General features: G+C 45.8%; 1 protein-coding gene across 1 annotated transcript; it reads left to right on the forward strand.

The window, feature by feature from the left end:
- The first annotated feature begins 491 nt into the window (after window positions 1-491).
- LOC100124282 (sodium- and chloride-dependent glycine transporter 1) lies at window positions 492-19,899 on the forward strand. The gene is made up of 10 exons (XM_031932564.1): window positions 492-1,252; window positions 3,427-3,592; window positions 5,009-5,287; window positions 5,720-5,939; window positions 6,097-6,290; window positions 6,958-7,138; window positions 14,513-14,750; window positions 15,385-15,723; window positions 17,610-17,762; window positions 19,072-19,899. The coding sequence occupies exons 1-10, from the start codon at window positions 1,145-1,147 to the stop codon at window positions 19,222-19,224; spliced, it is 2,031 nt and encodes a 676-aa protein (XP_031788424.1). The 5' UTR covers window positions 492-1,144; the 3' UTR covers window positions 19,225-19,899.
- Window positions 19,900-26,703: the final 6,804 nt, after the last annotated feature.

The following is a 26,703-nucleotide window of genomic DNA, read 5'->3' on the forward strand; positions in this document are numbered from 1 at the left end:
TGGCTCGTGTAGCTCGAGAAATAAATATTATTTCGATGCGATTTGCTTTTGTTTTTCCGATGTAAAGGTGGCGAAAAGTGATCAGCGGATGTGACGCTTGCCAGTTCTGGAGTGTTTGGCATACCGCACGCGCAGCCACTTGATCCGCGGTCTCATCAGTGCGCACGATGACAGCTCTGAAGAAGGTGTACGCGTAATCATCTTCGTGCGATATACATCGTCTAGACGCGGCAAATCGAGTAGCTGTATAACCCGATGGCGTAAACAAAATCTTTCGACTCGAAAATCCATCCCGACGGTTTTCGGAAAATTCATCATTCCTGTTTTTAAACGTGCAAAGAATAACGTATACTTCTCACGCAAAAGCTGAGAATTGTAAAACCATCTGTTCATATTGATTCGCTGATAAAATTCCTCCTAACTGGAATCACATTAGACACACGAGTCTCGAAACACAGCGCGACGCGTATATACACACTCGGCGAGCGAAACTAGTTTGAAAAAAGCATCGGAATTTAGTTTCCTTCGTTTCGCACCAGGAGCAAACAAACCTGCAGCTCTGATAATTTCCGGTCAATACGGCCAGTTCGATCAGACTTTTTCATCGCCCCTCATCTCTCTGCCTCTCGTTTTTTATTTTCGCGCGCTTCGGAGCTTCATCAGGAGCATCGGCGGCACGACACGTCGTCGGGGGTATTAAAAAGCAGAGCAAAGTTCGAAAAATAATAATCAACCCGTCAATTGGGTAGTTCGGGGCGAAACGCGCGAAAATTGCTTAAACACGAAACGAATATATCGATATCGGGATATACGTGCGGGCATATAAGCGCAGCTCAATATATATGCAGAATCGGACATTAGCCCGGGTGGCCTATAGGTATAATCGGGATTGGGTAATTCCCTAGAGATCGCGAATCATAAGCGCGGAGCGAGAGATAGAGATAATGCTCGCGACGGTATATCTTCTCTCTTATCGTCTCTCTCTCTCTCTCTCTCTCTCTCTCTCGACTGCTTGCACTACAGCGACGGCAGAAGCGCGACGGTCGTGTTCCGCGAGTATAATACTTGCGAGGAGAAACTGCTCGTTATATTTCGGCTCTCGGCTGCCGGCACTGTTTTCAGGACTGTCTCCGTCTCTCGTGGCATGTCCGTCTTATTCGAGTTCGCCAGAACGACAGCATCGCTACTCTTCCGTCAGGCTTATACCGAGCGGCCCGACATGGCTAAAGAAGTGAAAGAGAAACCGAAGCGGGTCAGTACATTCCATATTATTATTCTTGCACGCAATTTTCTTCATTTTCCTCGATTTTTGCATATCATCGCGCAGCGCGCCGCCGCGGTCTCATGAAAAATGATCGAATATTCCCCCGACGGACTGCAAGCTCGCGAATTAGACTTTCATATTTCCGCGGTAGGATTTGAATTTTGAAAATGGAAATTCGGCGGCGCGCGTTTTGAATTTCAAAATTAGAATGCGATTAGCGAGCGATTTTCGTGGACATTTTCCTCCTTTCTTTTCAAAGTCTCGAGACCCGCGAAAAGAACAACGAGCCGCGGAGGGAAAATCACGAAAGCGGGAAAAATACGTACAAGTACAGCGCGATCGAGCCGCAGATAAACTCGTGCTCGCGCGTGTAAGCGCACGGTAAACACTATATCTCGCGGAGTTAACGATCAGAGCCGCGTGTAGAAACGCGCCTGCTTCACACTCATTTTTACCCGATTTTCAGCCTCGTTTCGCGCTGCGCTCGAGGATAACTCGTTATCTCTTTTAGCTTACAATGTATAGTAACAGCACCGCTATATAGTAACGCGACGTTTTCGTGTCAAGATCAGTATGTGGAAGGTAGTCCGATACATTCGTTATCTCCCATTCTCGCTCAAACAGAAACCCGCGATTTCACGCCTCTCATTTATTCCCCCAACTAAGTACTTACATATAATACAGCCGCGCACTCAATACGGAATCGCTCTAAGCCCAACGAGAGCTGCTGTAGCGACAAGAAAAGCGCCTCGAATAAATCGCTTAATGCGATCGGCGCGTGTGTTTGTCCGCGCGGGTTAGGAAAAACATAGTAGGTGTATGACCGAGAGAGAGAGAGAGAGAGAGAAGAAAAGCTGATATTCCGCTCGCGCGTACAGCTCGGCCATTGTTTTCTCTGAAAGCTGCGCTCGCTCTCGACTCGCGCTTTTATACTGCACGCGCGCAAATCCTCCGCCGACGCCGAAGGACAAACAGACGCGGGATATGGACTGAATTTTCGAGGGGTTACGCGCGCGAGAGCGGACCGTTACTAATTGACTGCTTTATCGTTAATTGCTCGCGCTTAATCTTTCATCGCTTCGCGCTATAGCTCTACTACTAGCTCTGTATATACTTAGAGTGCTACACGCGCGAGCAGCTCTCGAGTGGAATTTCACGCGGAGGAAATTGGCCTATTGAATTCGGCTTTATTGGGCCGAACTTTTCATCGACGCGCGTGCTTATAAACACTATGGCGGGCTGTATACTGAAAAACATGAATCGAGTATAGAGGCCGAATTATAAAACGCCCGCGCGACGCGTGTAAACTGCTTTTCCAAACGATTTTCCCCGCTACCGCGTCTCTCTCTCTCTCTCTCTCTCTCTCTATCCGCGTGCATGACGGGCGTATTTATGGATACGCGGCCGTGTTATGTGTAAAGCTGACTAATTAACGCGTGCGGGAGACGACTCTTTAATTAGCTGACCCGTTTTCCGACAAAGCTCCCTTTGAGCGCGCCCTATATAAGCGCCCATCGACGCTATTATATATGTTGCTCCGAAATTACACGTTTCAATCAAATGCTGTCTTTTTATTATTGGCTGTTTATCTGTGCGCTTATGTAGGCGAGTTATTGGATGCATGACGGCAGTAGAAATTGCCGGGTATGACAAGACGTGAAATGCGGTGTTCTGTTCTGTCAAAAAGATTTCACAATCTCTATAATAAGTTTAAATGTGCGCAACTAAAGTTTGATTGTATAACGCAATTAAAGTCTTTTTGCGTAACAATCCTGTCATTTATTTTTATCCTAAGAATGTATAAGCTGCAACTGCATGATATTCGAAAGATATACAGTTTACGCAGTTTGAAGCTTTTACTCCATTGCATACTGCCTGAGTCACATACAGCAATATATTGCACCCTTGACGTTTTCAAGCCTCTCGTCGAAATTAAAACGAGCAAATTATGTGGGCGTAGGTACAACCGCGCTGTATTACATGCCTAAGCTTGGTCCTTAATTAACGCTCTGCTTTCTTCGGCACTCGCGTCATGTATACTGATGCGCGCACACACACGAGGCCACATTATGACACAGAGAAAGAGCAAGAAAAGCGTTTTCTATACGACATAAAAGCTGTACACCGATGCACGACTGCATGTAAATCTGTATTAACGATAGGCAAAGAGGCTTTCGCTGGGGGTCGGCGGAGCTTTGGTGGAATTACCGGCGGACGAGCGGCAAGGCTGGGCCAATCCCCTGGAGTTCGTGCTCTCCTGCATCGGCTACGCCGTCGGCATCGGGAATGTCTGGCGTTTCCCTTACCTCGTCTATCGCAACGGTGGAGGTACGTATGGAACTTGCAACTCTCTCTTTCTCTCTCTCTATTCACATCGGTGCCGAATACATACTCTGTTTGCCTAGTCTATATAACACGCGCTGCAGTACTGCGCCGCAGTCTAGCGAATACCGTCTATAGCCGCGCATACTTTAATCCCGGGGCTCAAAGAATGTAGCATGAGCGTACGTGCGTGCGCTCTCCTCGCGAATTTCGGATTGCGCAGAGCTTGCGCTGCGGTTCGCTGAATTAGGGCCAGCGGCTCGCGCTTCGATTATTGCTCGGTTTTTGTTGTGCGGTATAATCTAAGGACCGACGAGATTTAACGATTAGCCGATCGATTAACAATCTTATCTCGCTTTTTATCGCTAATCTTCTATATGTATTGTACATTGTGTATACAATATTCAACGTGATGCATCTTTTAAATTTGATCGACTGTACTTTCGGGTAACCGAATTGCGCGACACGTTTACAGCGCTCGTGATGACTTTGCCGCAATCGTCTGAATTCTTTAGAGCTTTCGTCTCGAGAAAATCAAAGTCCCTGCGGACGACATTTGAAAATGCACATCGATTATTTTCGCCTTCTAAAAACGGCACAAAGCTTCCATAATACAAAACTCGGACCGGTAAATAAAGCGCTTCGTCGACAGCCAAGCGTGATTTACACGGTTCAATTTTAACACACGCGTCGATCCTTATTCGCAAATTTTCCATCGCATACTCAACGCTCTCGCGCGAGATTGACGCCGATTGATTCAAAATTCGAAATATATACAAGAGTCGAACAATCAATCTCTGAAACATATAACAAATCATCGCCGCGCGCACTGCATCAGTTCCGCACAAAAGCTCGCGCGCGAATAATACAAACCGGACGCGTTGAATTCCCATATATTGTACTTATTACATCGATCGAATATAATCAATCAATTACAAAGCGTGCGATACCTATACGTATACCACTGATCGGCAGCGAATTCCGTTCGTTATTGGCGAAATCCGAGCTAATGAGCATCGCGAGGGCAAAGAAAAAGTAGCTGCACACGCGCGCATCGCAGCAGCGGCGCGATACATAGACCGCTAATCGCGTAGAATATTGATTGCTCCTCGTGCCTTGCGCGCCGCGCGAGCGAAGCAGCAGCAGCAGCAGCAGTAGCCAGTAGCTACACGGCCGGCTGTCACGAGCATACACAAGCGCCCAGAGTAGCTGCATCGCGTTGCACATCTCTGCCATTGCAGCAGCCGCATATCGATTGCCCGAAGCGCGAATGCGCGTAGTTACCACCCCCCCCCTCCCCCCTATAGGCGCAGGAGTTCAAAGGCGCTATTCCGATAGCTATGCGTGTGCCATTTAGACGCTCCGACACGGCTCCGAGAGCAGCTACAGTTATCTAGCTATATATGTATGATACCGTACCAGGCGCCTTCCTCATCCCCTTCGTGCTGATGCTGCTGACGATGGGCCTGCCGATCTTCTTCCTCGAGCTGATCGTCGGACAGTACGTGGGCCTGGGCCCGACCGAGGCCTACGCCCGCATGGCCCCGGCCTTCCAGGGCCTCGGCTACTGCACCATCGTCGTCATAGCCCTGGTCACCATCTACTACATGGTCATCATCTCCTGGACGCTCTTCTACACCTTCGCCAGCTTCTCCAGCAAGCTCGCCTGGGCCTACTGCGACAACGAGTTCAACTCGCCGAGTGAGCGCCGACACCTTCGATCTAGCATGCTTATTACATGTCGTCGGTCCCTACGAAGACTAGCACCGCTCAGATTTTTCAGCGAAGAGTAGCACGATTCGGATTCTTTTTATAAGAACAAAAATATTATTTAGGCAAAACTAATAAAGCGGCAGGATTAATTAAATTGGTGGAAATTTTTTTTAATTTAAAAATTTCAAAAATTTGTATAGGAAATACAATTTTTTAATTAATTTAGCTCTTCCTATAAAAATGTTTAAAATGTTAAAATTTAAAAACATCAATTTCTGTTTTAATTTCTTTTCTTTTTTAATTGAAAAATAACGAATCTTTTCTTATAAAAAGAATCTGAATTGTGCTACTGTTCGTAGGGAGCAACGATATAATCGCTCTCGGAAAAATGTCATTGAACGCGATTCTCTGCGCTCGCAGACTGCTACAGCAGCCTGCAGGACGCGGAGTGCCGGGCCGAGCGGCCGGACCTGGTCTACTACAACCGCAGCTGCATGGGCATCGAAGCTTTCTGCCGGAGCTTCGGACTGGCAAGCAACCTGAGCGACCCGACGCATTGCTACAAAGTCGGCGGCAACGGCCCGGGAATCGAGCTCCGCCACCTGTACAACCGCACCCTGTCCTCCGAGGAGTTCTACAAGTGAGTCTATATAACTATATCTGTGCGGATACGTTATTCATCAAAGCCGGGCGCCGGTGTGTTTATGCGATCCAATATATTGACCGGAAAGAATGAGCCTTGACGCGAGCGCGCGTACACATAGCGGTCTGTTTATCGGCTTGCGCGTCGCCGGCAGCGATTACGTTTTAGGAATCCGAGATGCCAAATGGGAGGACTGGGGCGGAATGAGGTGGGAGCTGCTCGGCTGTATCAGCCTCGCCTGGCTCGTCTGCTACTTGTGCCTCATTAAGGGCATCCAGTCGGTGGGCAAGGTCGTCTACTTCACCGCCCTCTTTCCCTACTTCGTCCTCATCGCTTTCATGATAAGAGGTAAGCTCCTTTCTTGCGTTATATGCGATATATGCGATATTTCGATCCAATTACAATCTCTTTCTCTGCACCAGCAATACTTTATATCACCACTGCGCGCGTGTGATATCGAATTTTCGCGCATCGGCGAAAAAGTCCGGAAAGAGTGTGCATGCACGCCCTGCGGGGGCTGATTTTCCGCGAGCCTCCTCAGCAGCAAAATAAGTCACTCGACATTCTAAACTCGCGCCCGAGTTCTAAACTGGATTTCGTCATTAGAGAGGTAAGACTATCGGCTCGGCTGCTCCGCACCTCCACACACTCTCGCTCACTCTGCACATACGCGGAATAATAACGAGCTGCCACGTTCGAATCTCTCCCTCTCGAGGCCTCTTTTAAAAGACCGGCCCTTATCCGGCCCGGGATTGCGAGAGTTTTTTTTCCCCCTTCCGCGCGTACGTACTCTCTTCTCCGAGCTTAAGCCGCTTTTACGGGTGGCTGTTTCCGGAATCGTCCTCGCGGCCGGGCAAATTACTTGGAATATTTATGCACCGCCGGAGAGAGTACAGGCGCTTTGCTCGAAAAATCGTCCGGGATGCATTTTTCCCCGCGAGAGTAAATATTGACGATATGCCGGCGTACACGCTATGCTACTATATACGATCCGTATTGTTTGTCCCTCTCTAAGGAGCGACGCTCGAGGGCGCAGTGGACGGCATACTCTGGTACATAAGTCCGCGCTGGTCCTACTTGATGGACGCCCGTGTCTGGGCGGACGCGGCCTCCCAGGTGTTCTACTCGCTGGGCATCGGATGCGGCTCCCTGGTCACCTTGGCCAGCTACAGCTCCTTCAGCAACAACTGTCACAGGTCTGTGCTCTCCTTCTCTTTCCTTTTCGCTTCTCTGTTTACCCGGCCCGTGTCCGCGGCCATTCGCTCGTTTGTCCTGTGCTTTGCGGCTCTTATACATCCGCGTTCCGCAGCTGCGAGACGGAGCTTCAGCGACACGGATACGCCGAGATTCAATTGGACGCTTTTTTCCCCCGCGCGTCCCTCGGGATTTTGTGTCTACCTGCAGCTATAGCTTCCCGGCTACTTCGCTCGATTTCTGCCAGAGCGTTCGAATTTCCTTCGATTTTTCACCGAGCGGAATATATGAAGTGAAGAGCTGCGGGGAGTTTTTTAATTTTCAGCCACTTGTGAAAATTCCTCGCAGCTCGGTGGATTTCGAAAAAAAGAGAAATGTACACGCGTGTATAATTTGAAATTTAATGAGGTCGTAACCCTCGTGCGCGAAAACTACGTGTAGCTCTCGACGCAGCTTTTCCAATTTCTGAAATCTTCTGAAAATCCATAATCCCCCGCCGGGAGGTATGGAATAAAGACGGAGGCACAAAAGTTTTTCCCGCTGGAAGGCTCGTTATTCAAAACCGAATTCAATCTCTCGGACGCGCCGGTAATTCCCTCGCACTGTCATTATTATTACGTCCCCGGAGCGCGTAACGAGTTTATGCTCCCTCCCCGGCCCCTTACGAGATTGTAACCCCCTCAACAGCTCGTCTTCCATTTTTTTCTCTCTTTCCAAGCCCGAGACGCCCTTGCACCGATAAATCTCTCGACGCGCTGTATATACGTATACATATATATATATATATATATATATATATATATATATATATATATATATATATATACGTTTCGAGGGAATTTTTCTCACTTACTTCGGACGCGCCGCGAGTCGATCTTTTCTTCTCTCGCTATACTATATACAGCGCTCGTTATGATCGCGAGAGAGCGTCCCGTGAAAAATTATTTTCTCGCGCGCGCGGAAATCTTTTCTAATTTCGATCGCCTTTCCGAGATACGACTTAATTAAAATGGACGCCGCCGCGCGGGAGGCTTTATCGCCTTAATAACGAGCTGACTACTACTGACGCTGCGCGAGCCGCTGATTGAAAATATTCGTCCTTCTTAATTGCCGCTGTTTGATCATGGGATTATTTTGTGTGTACTGCCCCTCGGCTGGAGTGACACTCGTTAAAAGTCGAATTCCGAATTAACTCGTAATCCGCGACGAATAGAGTATAAATAATGCCCGAAAAATCGAGGCGATAAAAGTCGATAATTGCTCTGCGCGGACGAGTAGGTATCCGACGAATTCAGATCAGTAGAATCAGCTCTCTAATCTTTATTCGCGGATATGCCGAGAGATCGATATATATATATACGTGCCGCGTTGCATGCATGCATGCATAACGCGGCATACACACGACAATAGGTCGCGTTCCATCGAATCCAGCCGCGTGTCTATAGCTGAGCGCACTGGGACGCCCTTCTCTCTCTCTCTCTCTCTCTCTCTCTCTCTCTATATATATATATATATATATATATATATATATATATATATATATATATATATATATATATATATATATACATATAGCTCCGCTGCACGTGAATCGTTCTGGACGCGAGGACTACTGTGCGAGTGGCCTGAATTAGCAATGAAAGTGCGGCAATCAAGCCGCTGCCGGAAGATCGCTCTTAATGGACCATCGAGCATCGTAAGGCGTCCCGAGCATTCCGACTTTATGAGAAAGAGAGAGCTGGAGCGTATATAGCTAGAGAGAGAGAGAGAGAGTCGGTTAAAAATACTCCCGCGGATTACTGGATTTTTCGGTCGTCCGCTCTCTCGTGTAAAGTAGGATTGACAAGCGTGCGAGTAGTCGAGATACGCGACTGCGGCAGCTTCAATTACGCTTAAGTGATTTTTATCGCGTCGTCGCATTATACGATGCGAGGGGCTGAATAACTATCACTCGAGTTGCTTATTAAAGGCTATTAGAGCGATGTGTAGGGGATCCATTTTGGGCTTTACGTAGATAGAATTTCGGTCGACGACGACAGCGCTGCTAGCTACGGCCTTTTATGTAAAGCATCTTATTTAGCGCGAGAAATAATCTGCGGTGCGGAGCTTCTTCTTTGAAATTCAAATTATGGAAAAGTGACAATTACGTCTGACCCTGTTGAAAATATAGAGGTGGATATCTATATGGATTATCCATTAACCATCTAGTTTTTTGAAAAGTTCAAAGTTTTAAAAATTACTTTTGCGCCTGTTGTATATATTATTCGAATTACCATCCCAATGATAACCACAAAACTGGGGCTGTGAGCTCCAAAAGCTTAATTTTTCCGACATAACAAAAATTTTTTATTTCTATAAACTAATTAGAAGATCAAAATTTTGAAGCTCACAACCCCAGTTTTGGTATTATCACCCAGGTGGTACTCCCATTAATGAAAGACAACCTATATATAACAGGCGCAAAAGTAATTTTTAAAACTTTGAACTTTTCAAAAAACTAGATGGTTGTCCATATGGATAATCCATATAGAATATCCACATAGAATCCGTACAAATCCATATGGATTATCCACCTATATATTTTTAACAAGGGAGAATCCATAACCCGTGACAAATGGCGAGAATGCAATGTAACAGAATGCGATATTTATAATCCGGTCAAGTTTCCTACATTCGAATGCAAAACTTCCACATTATCGCACTTTCGTATACTCAGCGATTCCATACTCTGCGTCTTTAGCTAACGCAAGGACAACAACGAATATTCATTAATTTTTCAAACAGAAAGTTTAGTTTCTTGCGGCTTTTTATCAACTGTGACTTCAGAAGCACAAATACATGACTAGTGGTAAAAAGTGTAAGCATTTGATATGTGTAACTGTAACTCTATATTATATTTTTTTTTTTTTTTTTTTTACATGGCATTTGGAACTCGAAAGTTCATCGCCTCATCTACGCAAGCCTTCCACGCTGCCCTATCTTGTGATCGACACCCACCCGTCCTATTTCTACTAGATCCGCTTTTACGTTGTCCTCTATCTACGCGATTTTATTATTCTGTTAATATTTGATGACGCGTACAGATTATGTAACTCATCATTGTGTAGTCTCCTCCATTCCCCGATTTCCTCATCTTTCTTCGGCCCGTATATTTTTCGCAAGACTTTATTTTCAAATACCTAAAACGGTTGTCCGCCTGCTTAGTGAGAGCCCACGTTTCGCACCCGTACAGAACCACCGGCAGTATTATTGTCCTGTATATTCTTATTTTAACGTTTTTAGACAACAGCCTCGACTTAAGTAAATTACTCACGGCGTAGAAGCAAGCATTACCCGAATGGAGTCTCTTATTTATTTCGACATTAATCTCGTTTCTATCATTTATGGTCGTACCCAGATACCTGAATTCGCTAACCTTTTCAAAAGTAAAATTCCCAACTCTGAGATCTTCCTCCCCTCTGCAGATGCCTAGCTTATCCACAATCATGTACTTTGTTTTTGATTCACTCACTTCTAACCCTGTATACTCCACCGCTTTTATGAGGATTTCCGCGTTTCTTGCTACCGTTTCCCTACAATCCCCCATTATATCCAAATCATCTGCGTAGACTAGTATCTGCATTGTCCCATTAAGCGTTGCGCCCATCTGGCTAACCTGCATTTTTCTAACGGCATACTCTAACGTTAAGTTGAACAGCACCGTAGAGAGCCCATCCCCTTGTTTTAAACCATCGCGTATCATGAAGGGATCTGATACATTACCGCTTACTCGGACCTTTCCCGTGCTTCCGTTCAGACATATTAGAATTAATCTCACGAGTTTTTTCGGTACACCGAGAAGTACTAGAATTTGATACATTTTGCTTCACTTAATAGAGTCGTACGCTTTTTTAAAATCTATAAATAGTTGGTGTATGGTTTCGCAAAATTCCCACTTTTTCTCTAACAACTGTCTTATGGTAAACATTTGATCGCTCGTCGATCTGTTGCGCCGAAATCCGCACTGATAATCTCCTACTATATCTTCCGCGAATGGAGTGAGTCTAGCTTGTATTACGTTTGACAGAACTTTGTAGCACGTTGCTAAAAGTGAAATACCCCTATAGTTATTGCAGTCTGTCTTATCCCCCTTCTTAAAAATCGGTATAATGATAGATTCCTTCCAATTTTCGGGTATTGTTTCATTTTCCAGATGGCACATACTAGTTTATAGATTTTGAAAGTGAGCTCGACGCCCCCATATTTGAGTAACTCAGCTGGTATAGAGTCATTTCCCGCGGCTTTGTTGTTTTATAGTTTTTTAATCGCGGCCTCTACTTCTTGGTAGCTCGGTTCCTCCACGTGGGGTTCAGCAGTGTGAATTTCGTCCCCTAATTCTTCGCTATTTTCGTGCACGTTTAATAATTTATCGAAATAATTTTTCCACAACGACAGTAATTCGTTGTCATTTGTTACGAGGTCCCCGTTTTCGTCCTTCATCAATTGCGCTCTACTCCTAAAACCCTTTCTGATGGCGTTAATCCCTCTGTACATTTCGCGGGGGTTATTTTCCTTACTGTTAGTTTCTATTCTCCTAATAAGATTCTTTTGATACTCCCGCTTCTTATGCTCGTCTGTTTCCTTACGTTAGAATACTCTTCTACGGTCCTATCGCTTCTATTTTGTAAGCTATCTAATTTAGCCTTTTTGCGCCTTTCAAACCAGAGTTCGCACTCTTCGTCAAACCATGGTTTGCTCTTTGGCTCTTTCTTTTTACCCAGTATTTTGTTCGCGGCCTCTTTTACCGTTTTTTCGATGTCATCCCATAAGCTATTCGGTTCGTCATTCCCCTCCGGCGATGTGTTTGCTTCTTCAAGTGTCTGAAACCTGTTATTAATTTCTATCTGGTACCTAATTCGCTCTGTTCTATCTCGTAGTTTCTCAATATCGAAGCTTTCTACCTTGTTTGCTCGCTTACTATTTTGATTCGCTACTAGTCTAGCTCTTAATTTGGCTACTACTAGGAAGTGGTCCGAGTTATCTGCCCCTCTGTAAGCCCTTACGTCAAGAACATTAGTATGACGTCTTTTTTCAATGAGGAAATGATCAATTTGGTTCTGTGTGGCCCCGTCCGGCGATGTCCACGTTGCCTTGTGTATGTTCTTGTGCTTAAAACACGTAGTTTTGATTATAAGATCTTTTGCCGCCGCGAAATTTATGACCCTAATACTGTTATCATTGCTGGCTTCGTGCAGGCTTTCCTTACCTATAGTAGGCCTAAACATTTCCTCCCTACCTATTTTAGCATTGAAATCGCCTAATACTATTCTTGTGTCGTAAGACGCGAACTGGTCGATTACCTGCTCTAAAGTTTCGTAAATAGAGATCCTTAGCTTCTTCTTCTTTGTCCTCTGTAGGACAGTGTACATTAATAAATACATATTTATACCATTCACCTTCGACAATGATGTACGAGAGCCTATCATTGACGACGGATTTGAAACTTTTAACCGAATGTATGATGCTTTTGCTTACGAGAAATCCGGTGCCTAGAGATCCCCCACTCCCGGCCCCATACAGGTACGCGAAGTTACCCGATGCTAGTACTCCGCCATCTGGCCACCGCGATTCCTGTATTGCTACCAAATCTAGATTGTACCTATCAGCTTCCTGCGAACATTCCAAGTTCCGACCCTTAAGTCCCTTTTGGTTCGGATTTGATTTTTTTGAGCCATGATGTTATGTTAAACCCGCGCGCTTCGGATCCTGTTCCGATCGCAGGTGAGTCCACCGTTCTAGAGGTGATAACCCCCATACCTCTCTAGAACTAAGTATGAAAGCTTTCCGACTTTGACGAGGATAGTGTCAATTCGCCATCAGACACACTACGGTTTCATTCTCGCATCCTAACGCCCCCTGCAAGGCAGCGCGCCTTCGCTGGCATCGTTACCGCGTAAGACCAGGTGACGAATCATTCTACACATCCCCTTTCGGGGCAGTTGTCATCGCTCCCGCATCCTCCTCGGCAGCAGGATTTTGGCCCATTTTTGTAATGTGTGATGAAAGAGATAGATTGAGAGATAAGAGATAATGTGAAGTGTTTTTGTTGTTGTGGTGCTTGCGTAGTGTTTCTAGATGAATGCGTTCGACAGTGTGGGCTCATCACACCCACGCCTGTTCCTATCGGCTGTCCGCGGCTGCTTATTCAATTTATTCGCAGCTAACCTCTTTCTCAGGGGCTGTTCCTCTATCCGCAACCTAAGGACGCGCTGTGTAGTGGTGATAGGCACCCACCCGTCCGATCTGGACGACAACGCCCAAGACCCGCTTAGGGTAGCGGCATTGTAACAGTATTATACCTATATTACTTGATTAAAATCAATTTGAGTTTATTTTTATAGCACAGCGTCGAATATTGTTGCGGCGGGATTATAATTTACTTTTTAAAGCTTTCAGCGCGATTTAGAGAACACGCCGCGGCGGATCAAAACTGCTGCATGCAATAATATCCAGAAGCGCGTGGTGGTTCGGATGCAGTTTTTTTTATTATTTTTTCTTTTTTTCTCGCACGATGTGTAGTACAATATGCGGTACACATGCGGATTAAGCGTCGCTGTAAATGGAGTTCATGAAAAATTATATCGTTTGTGCAGCGAGCGCCACAATTTTACTTCACGATCGCTAATGGTCAAAACGTGAGTCGGCGGCGTATACGTTGTGCTCATATAAATTTACGGGTTGTGTGCCGCGCGAGCGAGGGAAAAAAATTCACGGCGGAGACTGAGCATGGAAGTAGACGCGGACTCTAAATTGCCACATTAGAGCTTCAATTTGTCTGCCGACTTGAACATCATCGTCATCTAGTTTAATTAGCGCTCGGTGGGGGGGAAACATGGAAGGCATCCCTTATGCAAACGAATAATATTATATTTTTATGTCTCGGAAGCTGTAAAGTGATGCGTATGTCTTTAATCGAAATTATTCGCGATGGAGCGCGTAATCCACACAGCGATAAGGATATTACGCGCGATTAATACTAAATATTAATATAATAAAGGCGGTATTCGCTGTTAACGCGCGACTGTTAAACGAGTGATTAACGAACGCGAACAAATAAATAATCGATACAATTTAGCCACAGCTAATTGATAGCCTCGCGACAAAATGAATGTTCGTTTGGTTATACGCTCGATCAATAATTCACGCTCATAACCTCCCGTGTCTCTTTTACATTCACATATTATACTGGCACTCGTTTATATCGGGTCAACGTCGATTTTCATTATGCATCTCTCCGAACATCGTCACCGCCACTCGCGCGCGTGATTGAAAATATATCGAATATAGATCGGCTTCGATCATTATTTATGCAAAGCTCGTGTAACGCACAATTGCAGGGACGCGGTGTTCGTGACGCTAACGAATCTATTGACGTCGGTGTTCGCGGGCTTCGTCACTTTCTCCGTGATGGGTTTCCTGATGAACCAGATGAACCTGCCCATCGAGGAAGTGGTTCGTAGCGAGACGGGCCTCGCTTTCATCGTCTATCCCGAAGCGGTGGTGCAGATGCCCCTGTCTAACCTTTGGGCTGTGCTCTTCTTCTTGATGCTCTTCATACTCGGTCTCGGCAGTCAGGTGAGTAATTTTTAATCGTGAACGAATCGCTCCTCAATTCGGAGGTATCTGCCTCTTACTGACGGAAATGTCCTCTTGAACCAAGAGGAAATAATCTGGAGAATGTTGTCAAAAGAAAAAAATCGTTTTGGAGCAGAGATATCCTCATAATTTGAATCATTTTACTTAAAACTTTTTACATAAAAATGGGCGTTTCTAGAGGATATAGAAACCCAATGGAAAAAAATAAGTATCCTATAGGATAGAAAATCCTTTTGACAGCAATTATGACTCAAAAGGATAATTTCTCTCAGTGCTGGTGTAATTCCTTGAATAGCTCTAATTCAGTTTATTGTAATTAAAAGTTACCTCTTGGGTATCGTGAATCCCTCCGAGATTATACATTCAAAAGTCAATGTTTTGAATCGTTTGAAGCAGTTTTTCGATTTGTAAAAAATTTTGAGTCATGAGATTTCGTTTTTATCTTAACTCATCTGAGGGATTTCACTACCTAAGAAGTATAACACTCTCAATCACAACAAACAGAAAAATCTCAGGTGAGATTTTTCACCAGGGCTAGCTTTCAATCAAGCGGCCAGCTCAGCCTCGCGCGCGCGCCGCAGTCTATGACAGAATTCTCTTTCGGTGCACACAGTTCGCCGGCGTTCAGGCGATAAGCTGCGCGATTATGGACGTACGCCCGGATCTTCGACCGCACGAGAGCCGCGTGATCCTGGTGGTTTGTGCGCTCGGCTGGCTGCTCTCGCTACCGATGCTCTGCAACGGAGGCATCTACCTCTTCACCCTGATGGACTGGAACACAGCCTCCTGGGCCGTCCTATTGATCGGCTTCGCCGAGCTCGTGCTGCCGGCTTGGTTCTACGGCTGCGGCAGACTTCTGCACAACCTCGCCGAGATGCAAATGAACTTCGGCCCTCTGCTCAGGGCGTACTGGCGCCTCAGCTGGACTCTGCTCGCGCCGGCCACCTGTCTGGCAAGTATATATTGTTCTACGTGTGTGTGTGTGTGTGTAAGTGTGTGCGTGTACACCACTTGGACCGGCTTTAGAAATTGGCAGACGCGGGGGTGTGCGCTGCTGGTCGCTGCGATAATTATATATTGGTATGCACGCGGACTGCGGACATGTATAGCGAAGATGAAAAGCGCGCACGCTGAGTTTGACCATAAAAACATTACGATTATCGTCTCTTTTAAGCCTATGTAGGCTAGTTTACCGAGAAAACGTGCCAAGGCATTGAGAAAGCCCGATGAGTGAACCCAGATTTCAGCGATTTTTTAGGTCCGGTACGGGACATGTGTCTATATGTGCGAGATGTAAAATGACGAATCGCTGTTTTTATCGCCCGCTTCTGTATAACCCAACTCGCGGAAATTCGAACAACAGCAACGCGTACGTACACGCAGGAAAAACTGATAGGAGCCAATTTCCGATTATTAACTAGCCCGCGTTCGTAAATCAAAGAACACCGCTCGTGCACCGACGATGATAAAAAATAAACAACGAACTCGCGTCGCGCGCTGGACTGTATGTGCATCAAAAGCTCTTTCTCTCTCTCTCTCTCTCTCTCTCTCTCTCTCTCTCTCTCTCTCTATATATATATATATATATATATATATATATATATATATATATATATATATATATATATACATACATACATCTCTGCGCGCGTCGCTCTAATTGACAGGTTAACGCGTTTCCGGATGCTTCATTAATAATTCGTCGAGTGCGACCGCTGAAATTTATACCAATAAATGCGCGGTCGCGTAACCGCGTTTACCGCAATTCAACGCCTATCTCGAAGAAACAAGGGCGCGGCCTCATTCGCGCGATAACGACGTTAAGGCTGATTTGACAATTGTCTCTCAGGGGATATGTATGTACAATTTACGCGCAGGTAAAAATATACACATTCCGCGAGCTTTTTTCTCCAGCGATATTGATCGAGGCTTCGCGTATCGGATTTTAGCCTGTCTGCCTGGTGCATATATTTTGAATTATTCTTGGAATTATCGCTGCATTAGTAGGATGCGCAATGGCATCACGCAGAATGGCTGAATCAATGCGGTGCATACCCTGGTATCGTATTATTTTTTGGTTATTAAAAATGAAAACCGTATGCTCGATCTTTGCGAAAAATTCGGTATATTCAATCGGAAAGTGTATTATTGACTAGGAGGAGCAGACAAACAGGTTGACAGGTTATTATTATAGTAGAATTATAGCATGTTATTTTTGTGATATGTCAATTATTAAGGGCGGGCAGACGTAGTTCGCCGTGTAACCGTTGGCGTTTCAGTCAGGTGAATAAGGTATGCATACAAAAATTTACTTATTTGAACAAAGCTATCACCTGACTGCTCTCGATCACCCCTGGCAAGCCCTGAAAAGTAGAAACTGGTTATCTGGGAGAGCGACAATAGTGCATTTGGAATGTTAAATTGAATGGATGCATTATTACTATCTACATTATAGCTGCATTATAAATGAAAATACGAATGTTGAACGTATGAATAATATGAATTGTTTTCAGGAGCGACTCACGCTCCCAATGAAATAATTGATTAAATGTTCTCTCCGCGAGTGACATTCGTTTCGATCAGCGTATATATATGTATTGAAAGACGAGTGAGCAAAAATTTTTCAATTAGTTTCAATTCCGCATATAATAATAGTTACGGGCTTCGCCACGGTTCGATCGACCTATGAACTCGTACACTGGAATAACTTTTGACACCTTTTACCTTTCCTGTGACAAATTGAAGTATCGGGCTCGAAATACAATATAACGCGAAACATATAATAAATATAAATTATACATACACATAAATAATCCCTTTCTCTCACTGTCCTCGCAGGGTGTGTTCATATACCAGATGTACACCTACCGCACAGCCAGCTTCGGGGACTACAAGTTTCCAGTCTGGGCTGACGTTATTGGTATTTTGATTGGCTTATCGACCCTCGCGCCGATGCCAATATTCTTCTGCTACCACCTCTGGCGTGGACCGGTAAGTTTGTTTGCCTCCGAAAAGCATCATCACGCCGCGAGAATTCGTTTTCGTTATATAGTCATCGCGTATGGCTAACAAGCTTATATACTCTATGCAGCTCACACATTCGGAATGGAATCCCGTGATATGCGCAATAGCGCGCGAGAAAGTTTTCGCGTCACTTGTCGCACGTACGAATCGCGCGGGGAACAGGGAAAAATTAGAAAAGTTGCGTTTCATGCGCCCGAGGGAAGATTAACGCTCGGAAGCTCAGAGGTATGCGCGATTGCTGCGAGTTGACGGAACGACGATTCCGAATTGCCTTTTCGAGTGTTTTTTTTTTTTTTTTTTGCCACGCGAGAAATTTTAAAATTGCTCGACCATAAGAGTAGCGGAAAGCTAGCTCATACAAAGTTAGCGCAACATGTCGCGAGAGAGAACGTGGGCGTATTCGTCTGAATTTCCAGTAGATTAATGCCGGCTGCGGCAAGACACTCCCCGTCGCGTTAGCTTGACGACAGTTACGGCAATTAAACGAACATTTCAGCGCAAGGTAATCTCAAGAAGGGTACGCGCCTTTAACCGTGCGTCCTCTCAAAAAGAAAACCCTCAGGATTATTTGAAAGTTTTTTTTAAATTTACTTTTCGTTCTTTAGTTAAAAATTTATCATTTTCTACCATAGAGAACAGGTTGAAGAAAAAATGCGGAAACGAAAGATTAAGCATTTCTCCAATAACCACCCTTACGAAAGAGCGCGTCGCGGTTTATCTCGATCTCTCGATCGCGTGCTCGCCGTGGAAAAGTCGCGAGCCTCTGAAAAAGCTCCGCACTCAGTCTCCCATTAGTGTAGCTTTGCGACTTTGCTGCAGCGGCGGCGGCGGCGGCGGCGGCGGCGGGCTTGTTAAACGATAATTCACGACTGCGGCGCGACAGCTGCAAGCCTCAATCGACGCTGCAAGCGTACATTCATATTTATATACCTGAGCGCGGCGGCGGGAGATTGAAAATTTTCAAAAGACGTACACGCGCGCGCTCGGGTATAAAATGACTCCGTCAGCTCCCGCCAGCGAAACGCGAATATATGTAAAAGTCGGCTTTGATACAGGGATCCGTCGCTCGCGCGCGCGCGAGAGAGAGAGTTTTTTTTATCATACGCACGCTGCATCAAAGCTGCGGATTTCTAGTAGTGAAAATATAACTACGCTCGGGGGAGTAGAAAATTTTCCAACTCCCGGGGCATTTTTTCCGCGGGTGCGTGTATTCGCGTTTGTTTCCATCTCGCCGCATATACAAATATAAAGCATCATCCGCGGTAACTGTTTGCAGAGAGACTGGAGCCTGCTGAAGCCGTCGTCGTCATGGGGACCGGCTAAGAAGGCTTCGACTCCTGAAAGAAGCTCCAGCACTGCCAGCGTCGACAAGCAGCAGCACGAGGGCGGCGTCAGTAATCCCGCATTTTTGCCGGATTCCCAAGCCTGAGGCATGCAGATATCGAGGGACTTTACACACTTACAAGGGAAAAGAGAGAAAAGAAAAGTTATGGAGATTAATGCCGGCGTCGAGTCGCCTCGTCCAGCTGAATTCGTAAACGCACATATCCAGCTCTCGACTAATATGCATGAACTGAAACTAGAGCCGCGGCGGCAGCAGCGCATATAGCACTGATCGAAAACTGCGCGAAAGGATGAGGGCTATGAATAATGCAATGCAAATGCCGTCACGGACGACGAGTTTTGTAGTCGAGAGGGCTCGGGCGCTCGTAGGACGTGGCAATGGATTCTCTATAGTTTGCTGCTAAACGAGCGAGTAATGCCGCTACGCCGATGCATATCTATCATATTCGATTTGCTTAATTTCCCGCGGATTGAGGACTGACGGCGTTTTATTTTTATTTTCCTTTTCCGAACGTCTGTCTGTGTAGAAGTAGATTATAATGATTATCCGCGCTTCGTTCGACGATACATCAGAGTAAGTGAGATGTTGGTTTATTATTGTTCAGGGCGGAAAGAGTAATTGACTTTTGAATAAACGACTCGAAATAGTCTCTATTATGATGTGTGGATTCCAATCGAGGTTGTAACAGCCAGCAGGATATCTCTCTCTCTCTCTCTCTCTGCATATATGTTAATAATAAATAAATGAAATGCAAGCGCACTCCCCGATTGTTTTCGTTCCCTCGATTTTAATTTTCAGAGCAATATACGCGAGGCCGAGTTGATGAAATTGCTAAAATAATATTGAATATTAGTTTAATTTCACAAAAGCAATCAATTTACGCTGATAAGGGAACAGTTCGTTTAACCTGCGCCTATGGGTACACACAAGCTATACATATCAAAATTCGGAGCACGTGTAGTGTGTGCGATTCAGCAATGATTCACGGGAGCCGAAAGCATGATTTATTTAAAAAGAAAATATTGCACTTTCCCTCTCGCCGGGGATCGGTATATTCAGCCCGTCTCAAAATCCTCCCATTTCCAATCCAATATATAAAAATCCTACTCATCAACAAAAAACGAAACGAAACTCTCGATGCGAACGAGAGAGTAGTATAGACATAATCTCGCATGTACGCCGACCATGATGCACGTATATATAACCCAGCTCAAGCTTTTTCTCTCTCTCTGTCTCTCTCTCTCCCTCTACTCTCTAACGTATTTAGTGGCGAGCGAGGCGCGGGAGAGGATCACACGGCGGGTAGTTTCGCGGCGTATAATAACCGGGGAAATCGCCGGGCGGGTCGTTTCGCCAACTTGCCGCATTTGTCCTAATAATAAAACTTTGCGCGGCGTTATATACACCCCCGCACACACATATGCAGTCCGCGCGGAGAGAAAGGCGCCGGCCGTTATAATGCAGACACGACGAGGCGGCCGGTGCGCAAGACAGAGGGGGCGTGTGTGGGAGGCCAGCCAGCCAGCCAGCCGTGCGCCACTGCGAGTAAATATTCGGAATTCGAAACTCGCCGCTGCCGCGGGGAATTAGTGATATCCTTGCGACCCTTGCCGCTCCTGCGTATAATAATATTAACGATCGCTTTGCGACCCTGCAGCGGAGCTACACACAAAAGCGCTCGCTCGCGCGCAAGATGACGCGCGGTATCCATTTGGCCAGTTACGCCGCGTATACGAATAAATTTGTCGCAGCGCAGCGAGTTTCACTCCAAGACCTACTGCAATAACTCGCGGCGGCGCGATCGCTAAAAAAGATAAATGCCTTTTACACGCCTGCTGCTGCTGCTGCTGAAACATACGAGCTGGAAATTCGTTCGGCGCGGGAAACTTTAACTCGCGCTCCGCGTACCCTAAATCTACTTTACCGGCTCCAGCCACTGATATTCAAGGGCTCTGTGCGCGCAATATTCCGACTGAAATATACGCGGTGCGCTTCTTATTCCTCTCACTCTCTCGCTCTGTGCATAATACAATACACAAGCAACGATTACCGCGAGGCCGCCCGGAATTCTCCAATACGACGCCGAGAGAGCGAAGGGGAAAAAAGGCTTTTCATTGTGTATAAACACCGCGCGCCGGCATTTTCTACGCGCAGTAAATGAATTCCAAAGAATTTTTAATAAGACGCATTCCCCAGAGCAGCAGCGGCTACACGCGCGGGGATTCTTTGTGCGAAACCTTAGCCTCCGAGAGTGCGGTATAAGTACACGAGCTTGTCACATGCTACACGGTCCCGGCGCATCCATTGTTGGGCGAATTATTGTACATACGTATACGCGCGCGCAGCGAATTATAGGAGACAAAGGCTCCTTTTCTGGAATATGTTAAAAAGACGCGCGGGAGATTTTTCCGCGGCTGTAACGGCCGTCTTTTGCGGCTCCTTATATTTTCTATGCTTTTACGCGCTGTTTGAGGAAAGACGGATGAAATCGTCGGGGAGGATAGTAGAATGACTTTTAAACGCGTGCAAAGCAAACTCGCACAGTTGGCACTTGGTAATGATGCTGGTGGGAATTGTATGGAACAAAGAAGGTGGATTAAAATAATTCGCAACATTTTTCATTTTTATCATCTGTTGATTTGATCGGATTGATTTTTGAAGTGAGATTGCAGTATCAGAGTATCGCTCAATTTTTACACCGAAATTGAAGCATACACGTGGATCAGGTAGAACCCATTTTTAACTGAAATTCGAACCTTTCGAAAATATATAGTAGAGAGCAATTTTCGATACTAACAACCCCCTACGCCAGACAAACCGTAATCCGAACTAATGAAGAGTTATTTACAAGCGCACTTTTATTTCGAGGAATAAAAAAATAAGATAAAAAAATTATTTTTTGTGCTCTATCCTATAGTATATCGCGCAAAAAACCTTTTTAAGGTATTAACGCAACGCTTTTACGTAGAATTTTTGCATCGTTACATGTTTCGTACGCAAAAAATAGATAAAAAGCTGAGCTTTACGATTTTTCATACCTTTTTGGCGAATTTTACGCTGCTTTCCATTAGCAATTACTTTCTATATAAATGGCTGTTTTTAACGAAGCCTTTGGTGAAATCTCTTTTTGTTTCGCACGAACATAAATATTAAAGTAAGTGTACCGTAAATTAACGAAACATTGTAAAGGAATTTTTTTCTTTTCCATGCTTTAACCAAGCAGAGTTTTATGTAATGTTTATAAGCCGATATAACAATTAGTCGATTGCTACGGAGAAGAGAAGGCAAACGCGAATGCACTAGTTTTAGTCTCGCGATTGCGGTTATCGAATAACTGTGTCCGACCAATAGATTTATATCTGAAATGCCATTAGTTTTATTGAAATCTAATCAGATTATAGGTAAAAGGTTACGTAATTTTATAATATTTATACACTGTTCTAGATTATCCAGCAGCAGCTATCGTTTATTTCAGACATTTCACATGTAAGCAAGTGGAATATGAAAAAATCCAATGTGAACGGTCGACAGGGCCAGTTTCAAAAACAAAGTATCTCAAACGTTCCCTCTTCCGCCTATCAGTTATACTTAATACACGCACACACTCCCAGAAAGCCCGTCTCGCCAATACGATAACAATAATAATTCTCCATTAACACTTGAGCATGAGCGAATATAGCCGGAGCTTAGAACGGGCGCAGAGGTGCTCTGCTTAATTACAATCGAGGATATAGCGGGCGTCCGCTCGGTCAACATCCCGCGGCCCTTGCTCCGTCATCGCCCTGGGATATCGACATACTTTACCTCATCCACTCAAGCAATCTAACCAAACGAGTTGCCAGTATATATCGATAGGCCACCTTTGCAGCGAAGCGCGGGTCAGCCGAAACCGGTAGTCGAACGAACTCAATCTCGCGACAAAGAGCCGCGAAACTTTGATGAGCTTAAGCCAAGTGGCTTTCGAGGCAACTTGATCGAGTTCCCGGCGTCTTTGACTAAGCTGTGTGTATTTTCCGCCTTATTTTTACTGCTATATATCCGCCGACATCAGTTTTCGGAACGGCTCGAGTATATGCCGGCTACATTACAGAGTCGAGTGTAATGGACGAGATAACGCCAGGACGAGGTGTGGCTAACGCAATATTGTAAGTAGACGTAATGCGCGTAATACCAGGGCTATTCATCAGGATGCGTCCGTTATACGCGATGAAAAAGCAAAGCTCTCAGCCGCGCGCTGCAGCTCGCTCTTAAAGAACTAGCCGTAACTCGAACTTCTTCATTTTACTAAAGTTGCTTTAATCACGAGCCAAAGTTGCAAAAAAATAAAAGAAAATGAAAAAACGCGAGGGACCGTGGAAAAAGCTTCTTTCGAACGAGTTTCGGGCAACGTTTTATACATCGGTGAAAAGCGCATATTTACATTGGCGAAACCTCGCCCGGCTCAAACTCGATCGGCTGCAAATGCGCAAAAAAGGCTTCATCGCGCTCGGAAACTTCCACACACACACGCGCGCGAGGTGTATCAAAAAACGAAACGGAACGAATCGAGAGAGAGAGAGGGAGAGGCCGATAGACGAACAAACAAACACAATCGCTGTGTGTCATTCGTCCCGTTTGTCAGCTGGATCGAGAGAAGAAAAACACGGGGTTGTAGCATCGGAGCGTCATGGTCCCAGCGTATAAATGACGTTCGATACGTTTGACCCAGCGAGGCGAGCGCGTAATGCGAGCAATTCCGTCCGCGATTCCGTGTTTGTATGTGTCTGACATCGTCGAGCTTTAACTTCCGTTTTGGCCACATTCGATTCCCGAGCTGCTGCTGGGGTGATTTCTTGCGGAACGCGATATCATTATACCGCGAGCGCGGGACTTCCTTTAGCTCAAAGCAGAGCCTTTCGCGTATCCGTTAAAGCACATACATAAATAATCAAAGAATCGTTTGAGGCGCCGCCGCGCTATGTCAGCGCTTGCTCGTAACTAATACGGCTTCCGGTGCGCGTCTGTGTGTACAGCGAGCCTTACTTTTATATATATATATATATATATATATATATATATATATATATATATATATATATAAAAAGTGCAACGACTCGCGCGCTCGGAGGAACTGGAACGCCGGGAGTGCTTTGCTGCGACGCTAAGCAGCAAGCGGCATTAACGTTTCGCTCGTCGGAATTAAAAGGAAAAAAAAATAAATATAAATGCAAGGAAAGAAAGGGAAGAAAAGGCGCGGCGCATCCATCAGCAGCTGGAAAACGTTTCCGTGAAAAAGGGCACGTATATTTAGGTATAATTGCAACAGCCGAAGATATCGATCGCGTGTCGCGGCGGAGATTGCGCGGGCTCGCGATGTATGTATATGGTAGAGCAGTTAGCCCGGCACTTTGACATACAATTGGCATATGCACTTCCAGATTCGATTAGACACGCTCCAACTGCGAGCTGCGTTTTGTCGGTGTAGTTTACGCGACATCTCTCGGTTCAAGAACTTCCTGCGGAAGCACTTACCACTACTACTGCACGTGTGGCGAACTTTGTTAATAGGATTCGCCGATGCTGGAAGATAGTAGCTGGCTGCCGCGTTTGTTTTTTTCTTTTTCGTCCTATCTCGCGCTGATGGTGGAATAATTGAATTTTTCGCGTACGCACGCGTATACATACAGTATGGCATTGTATGTGCGTTGCGGGAGAATAAGGCTAGCTCGCGAATACCCTCGAGGCCGGCAATAAAAACGAAACGGATTTACTTTATGCCCTTTGAAGCTTTTTTCTCCTGGCGCCTAGCTCTCTTTCTATGCGCTGTTGTATGCGCATGCGCACTGTTGCGAATTCAGGAAGCGATTTATATTCGGAAAAGCTCTTCTTTCGAGGCATCCAGCTCCGTTTTATAGGACGAAAAACACGCGTCCAGTGATAATACAGCGAATTGAATTAGCGGTGAAATGAATAAGAAACTGGCCGAGTAGAACAATCAAACGGAGGTAATAACAGCGCCGCTATATATAACAAACTTCGCGAGCTTTAAGATTTAAAGGGACTCCTACTCGGAGCGGGAGCTCGCAGGAAATTTTATCGGCCGCGAGCTAACGACGCCGGAGATTTATTAAAACAGAAAGACAGAATTAAAACGTTCTTGTCTTTATCTGCGAGTGTAAATTTAAATTAAAAAACACGCCGCGCGCGCTGAAAGAAACGAACGCGGTCGCGTATAATCGTAAAGAGTAATTCGCCTCAAAAACTTTGTTTATTGCGCGTCTCTTCTATACACGTGTTTACCTCTTGCCCAAAGCAGCTCGTGTCGTACACGTATATACAATCCTCGAAGCGTCCTTTAATCGCAGCTGCATCTGTCGGTATAAATAAGAGCGGCTAAGCTGAGCCAGCAGCCTGTGGCCAGCTCTCCCGCCTCGTCTTAATTTCCGCCCTCTCGCCGTGTACGCGTGTGTACGTATACACACGCGAGCGAGTGAACGAGAGAGAGAGAGAGAGAGAGAGAGAGACATCGAGTACCATAAACGTCGCGGAGGAAACGCGACCCGCTCTCTCGTATACGTAATTTACGACTTTTTCTCTCGTCGTATAAATCGCCGAACGAAAGAGGGGCAGAGAGGGAGAGCGTAGAGAGAGAGAGAGAGAGAGAGAGAGAGACAGACGTTCTCATTCGAGCTATCGCGAAAGCCCTCCTCGCCGCCCGTAATACCCTCTTCGTTCGATATCCGCTTTCATCTTCCGTTCGCTGCTGCGCTACACAGCCTCGATTTCACGCACACGACATGCTCCCACTCTCTCTCTCTCTCTCTCTCTCTCTCTCTCCCTCTTTTTCTCTGTACGTCGAAGAAACCCGACGAGCTATACAGAGTCATTTCAAGGCGGAGGAAAAGAGAGACGCAGAGGCAGAGGGGAGAGAGAGAGTCTCTCTTTTATTCTTTTCCTGTTGTCCGCGCCGCCGATGACGAGTCGCGAGTTTGAGACTCTCGCTGCGTGCGGTAAACACGCAGCTTTTGATCGAAATAACGCGCGGCTGAAAAACAAAAAAATAGAAGGGGAGCTTGCGTCATTTTCACACACACGCCACACAATACTGGGCCCATTGTCAAGAGCGAAAACAAAGCGCGACGAGACTTTATCGAGGCGCGAGCCCGCATATCTCGAAAGAAAATTTCTGTAGCAGCAACCACTACACACTACGCTCTCGCGAATATGGAATTCTATACGAAAAAAGCTCCACCGCATATAATGCACAGCGCGCGCTTTATCGGCGGCACATTGTGCTCGCAAGAACGTCTCTCTCTCTCTCTCTCCTTCGACAAAAGCTCGCGCCGGTCACACACGCGCAAGGAGAATAATGCTTCGCGCCTCGACAAAAGCTCTCCCCCCCTCACCCGCTCAACATCTGTACGCGTACAATGCATCGAGGGCCTGCGAAATGGCGCTGTAAGTTTTGGCTGCGCACGCACGCGCATCGCCGAGCAACACGTGTCCGGCCGAGCTAAAAAAGCTTCCGAGCGCGCGGTTATTTTTTTCTCCGCACGTCTAGTGGCAGCCCTCGCGGATCGAGAA

The sequence above is a fragment of the Nasonia vitripennis genome, chromosome 5 (assembly GCF_009193385.2).
Source record: "Nasonia vitripennis strain AsymCx chromosome 5, Nvit_psr_1.1, whole genome shotgun sequence".
Taxonomy (NCBI): Eukaryota; Metazoa; Arthropoda; class Insecta; order Hymenoptera; family Pteromalidae; genus Nasonia; species Nasonia vitripennis.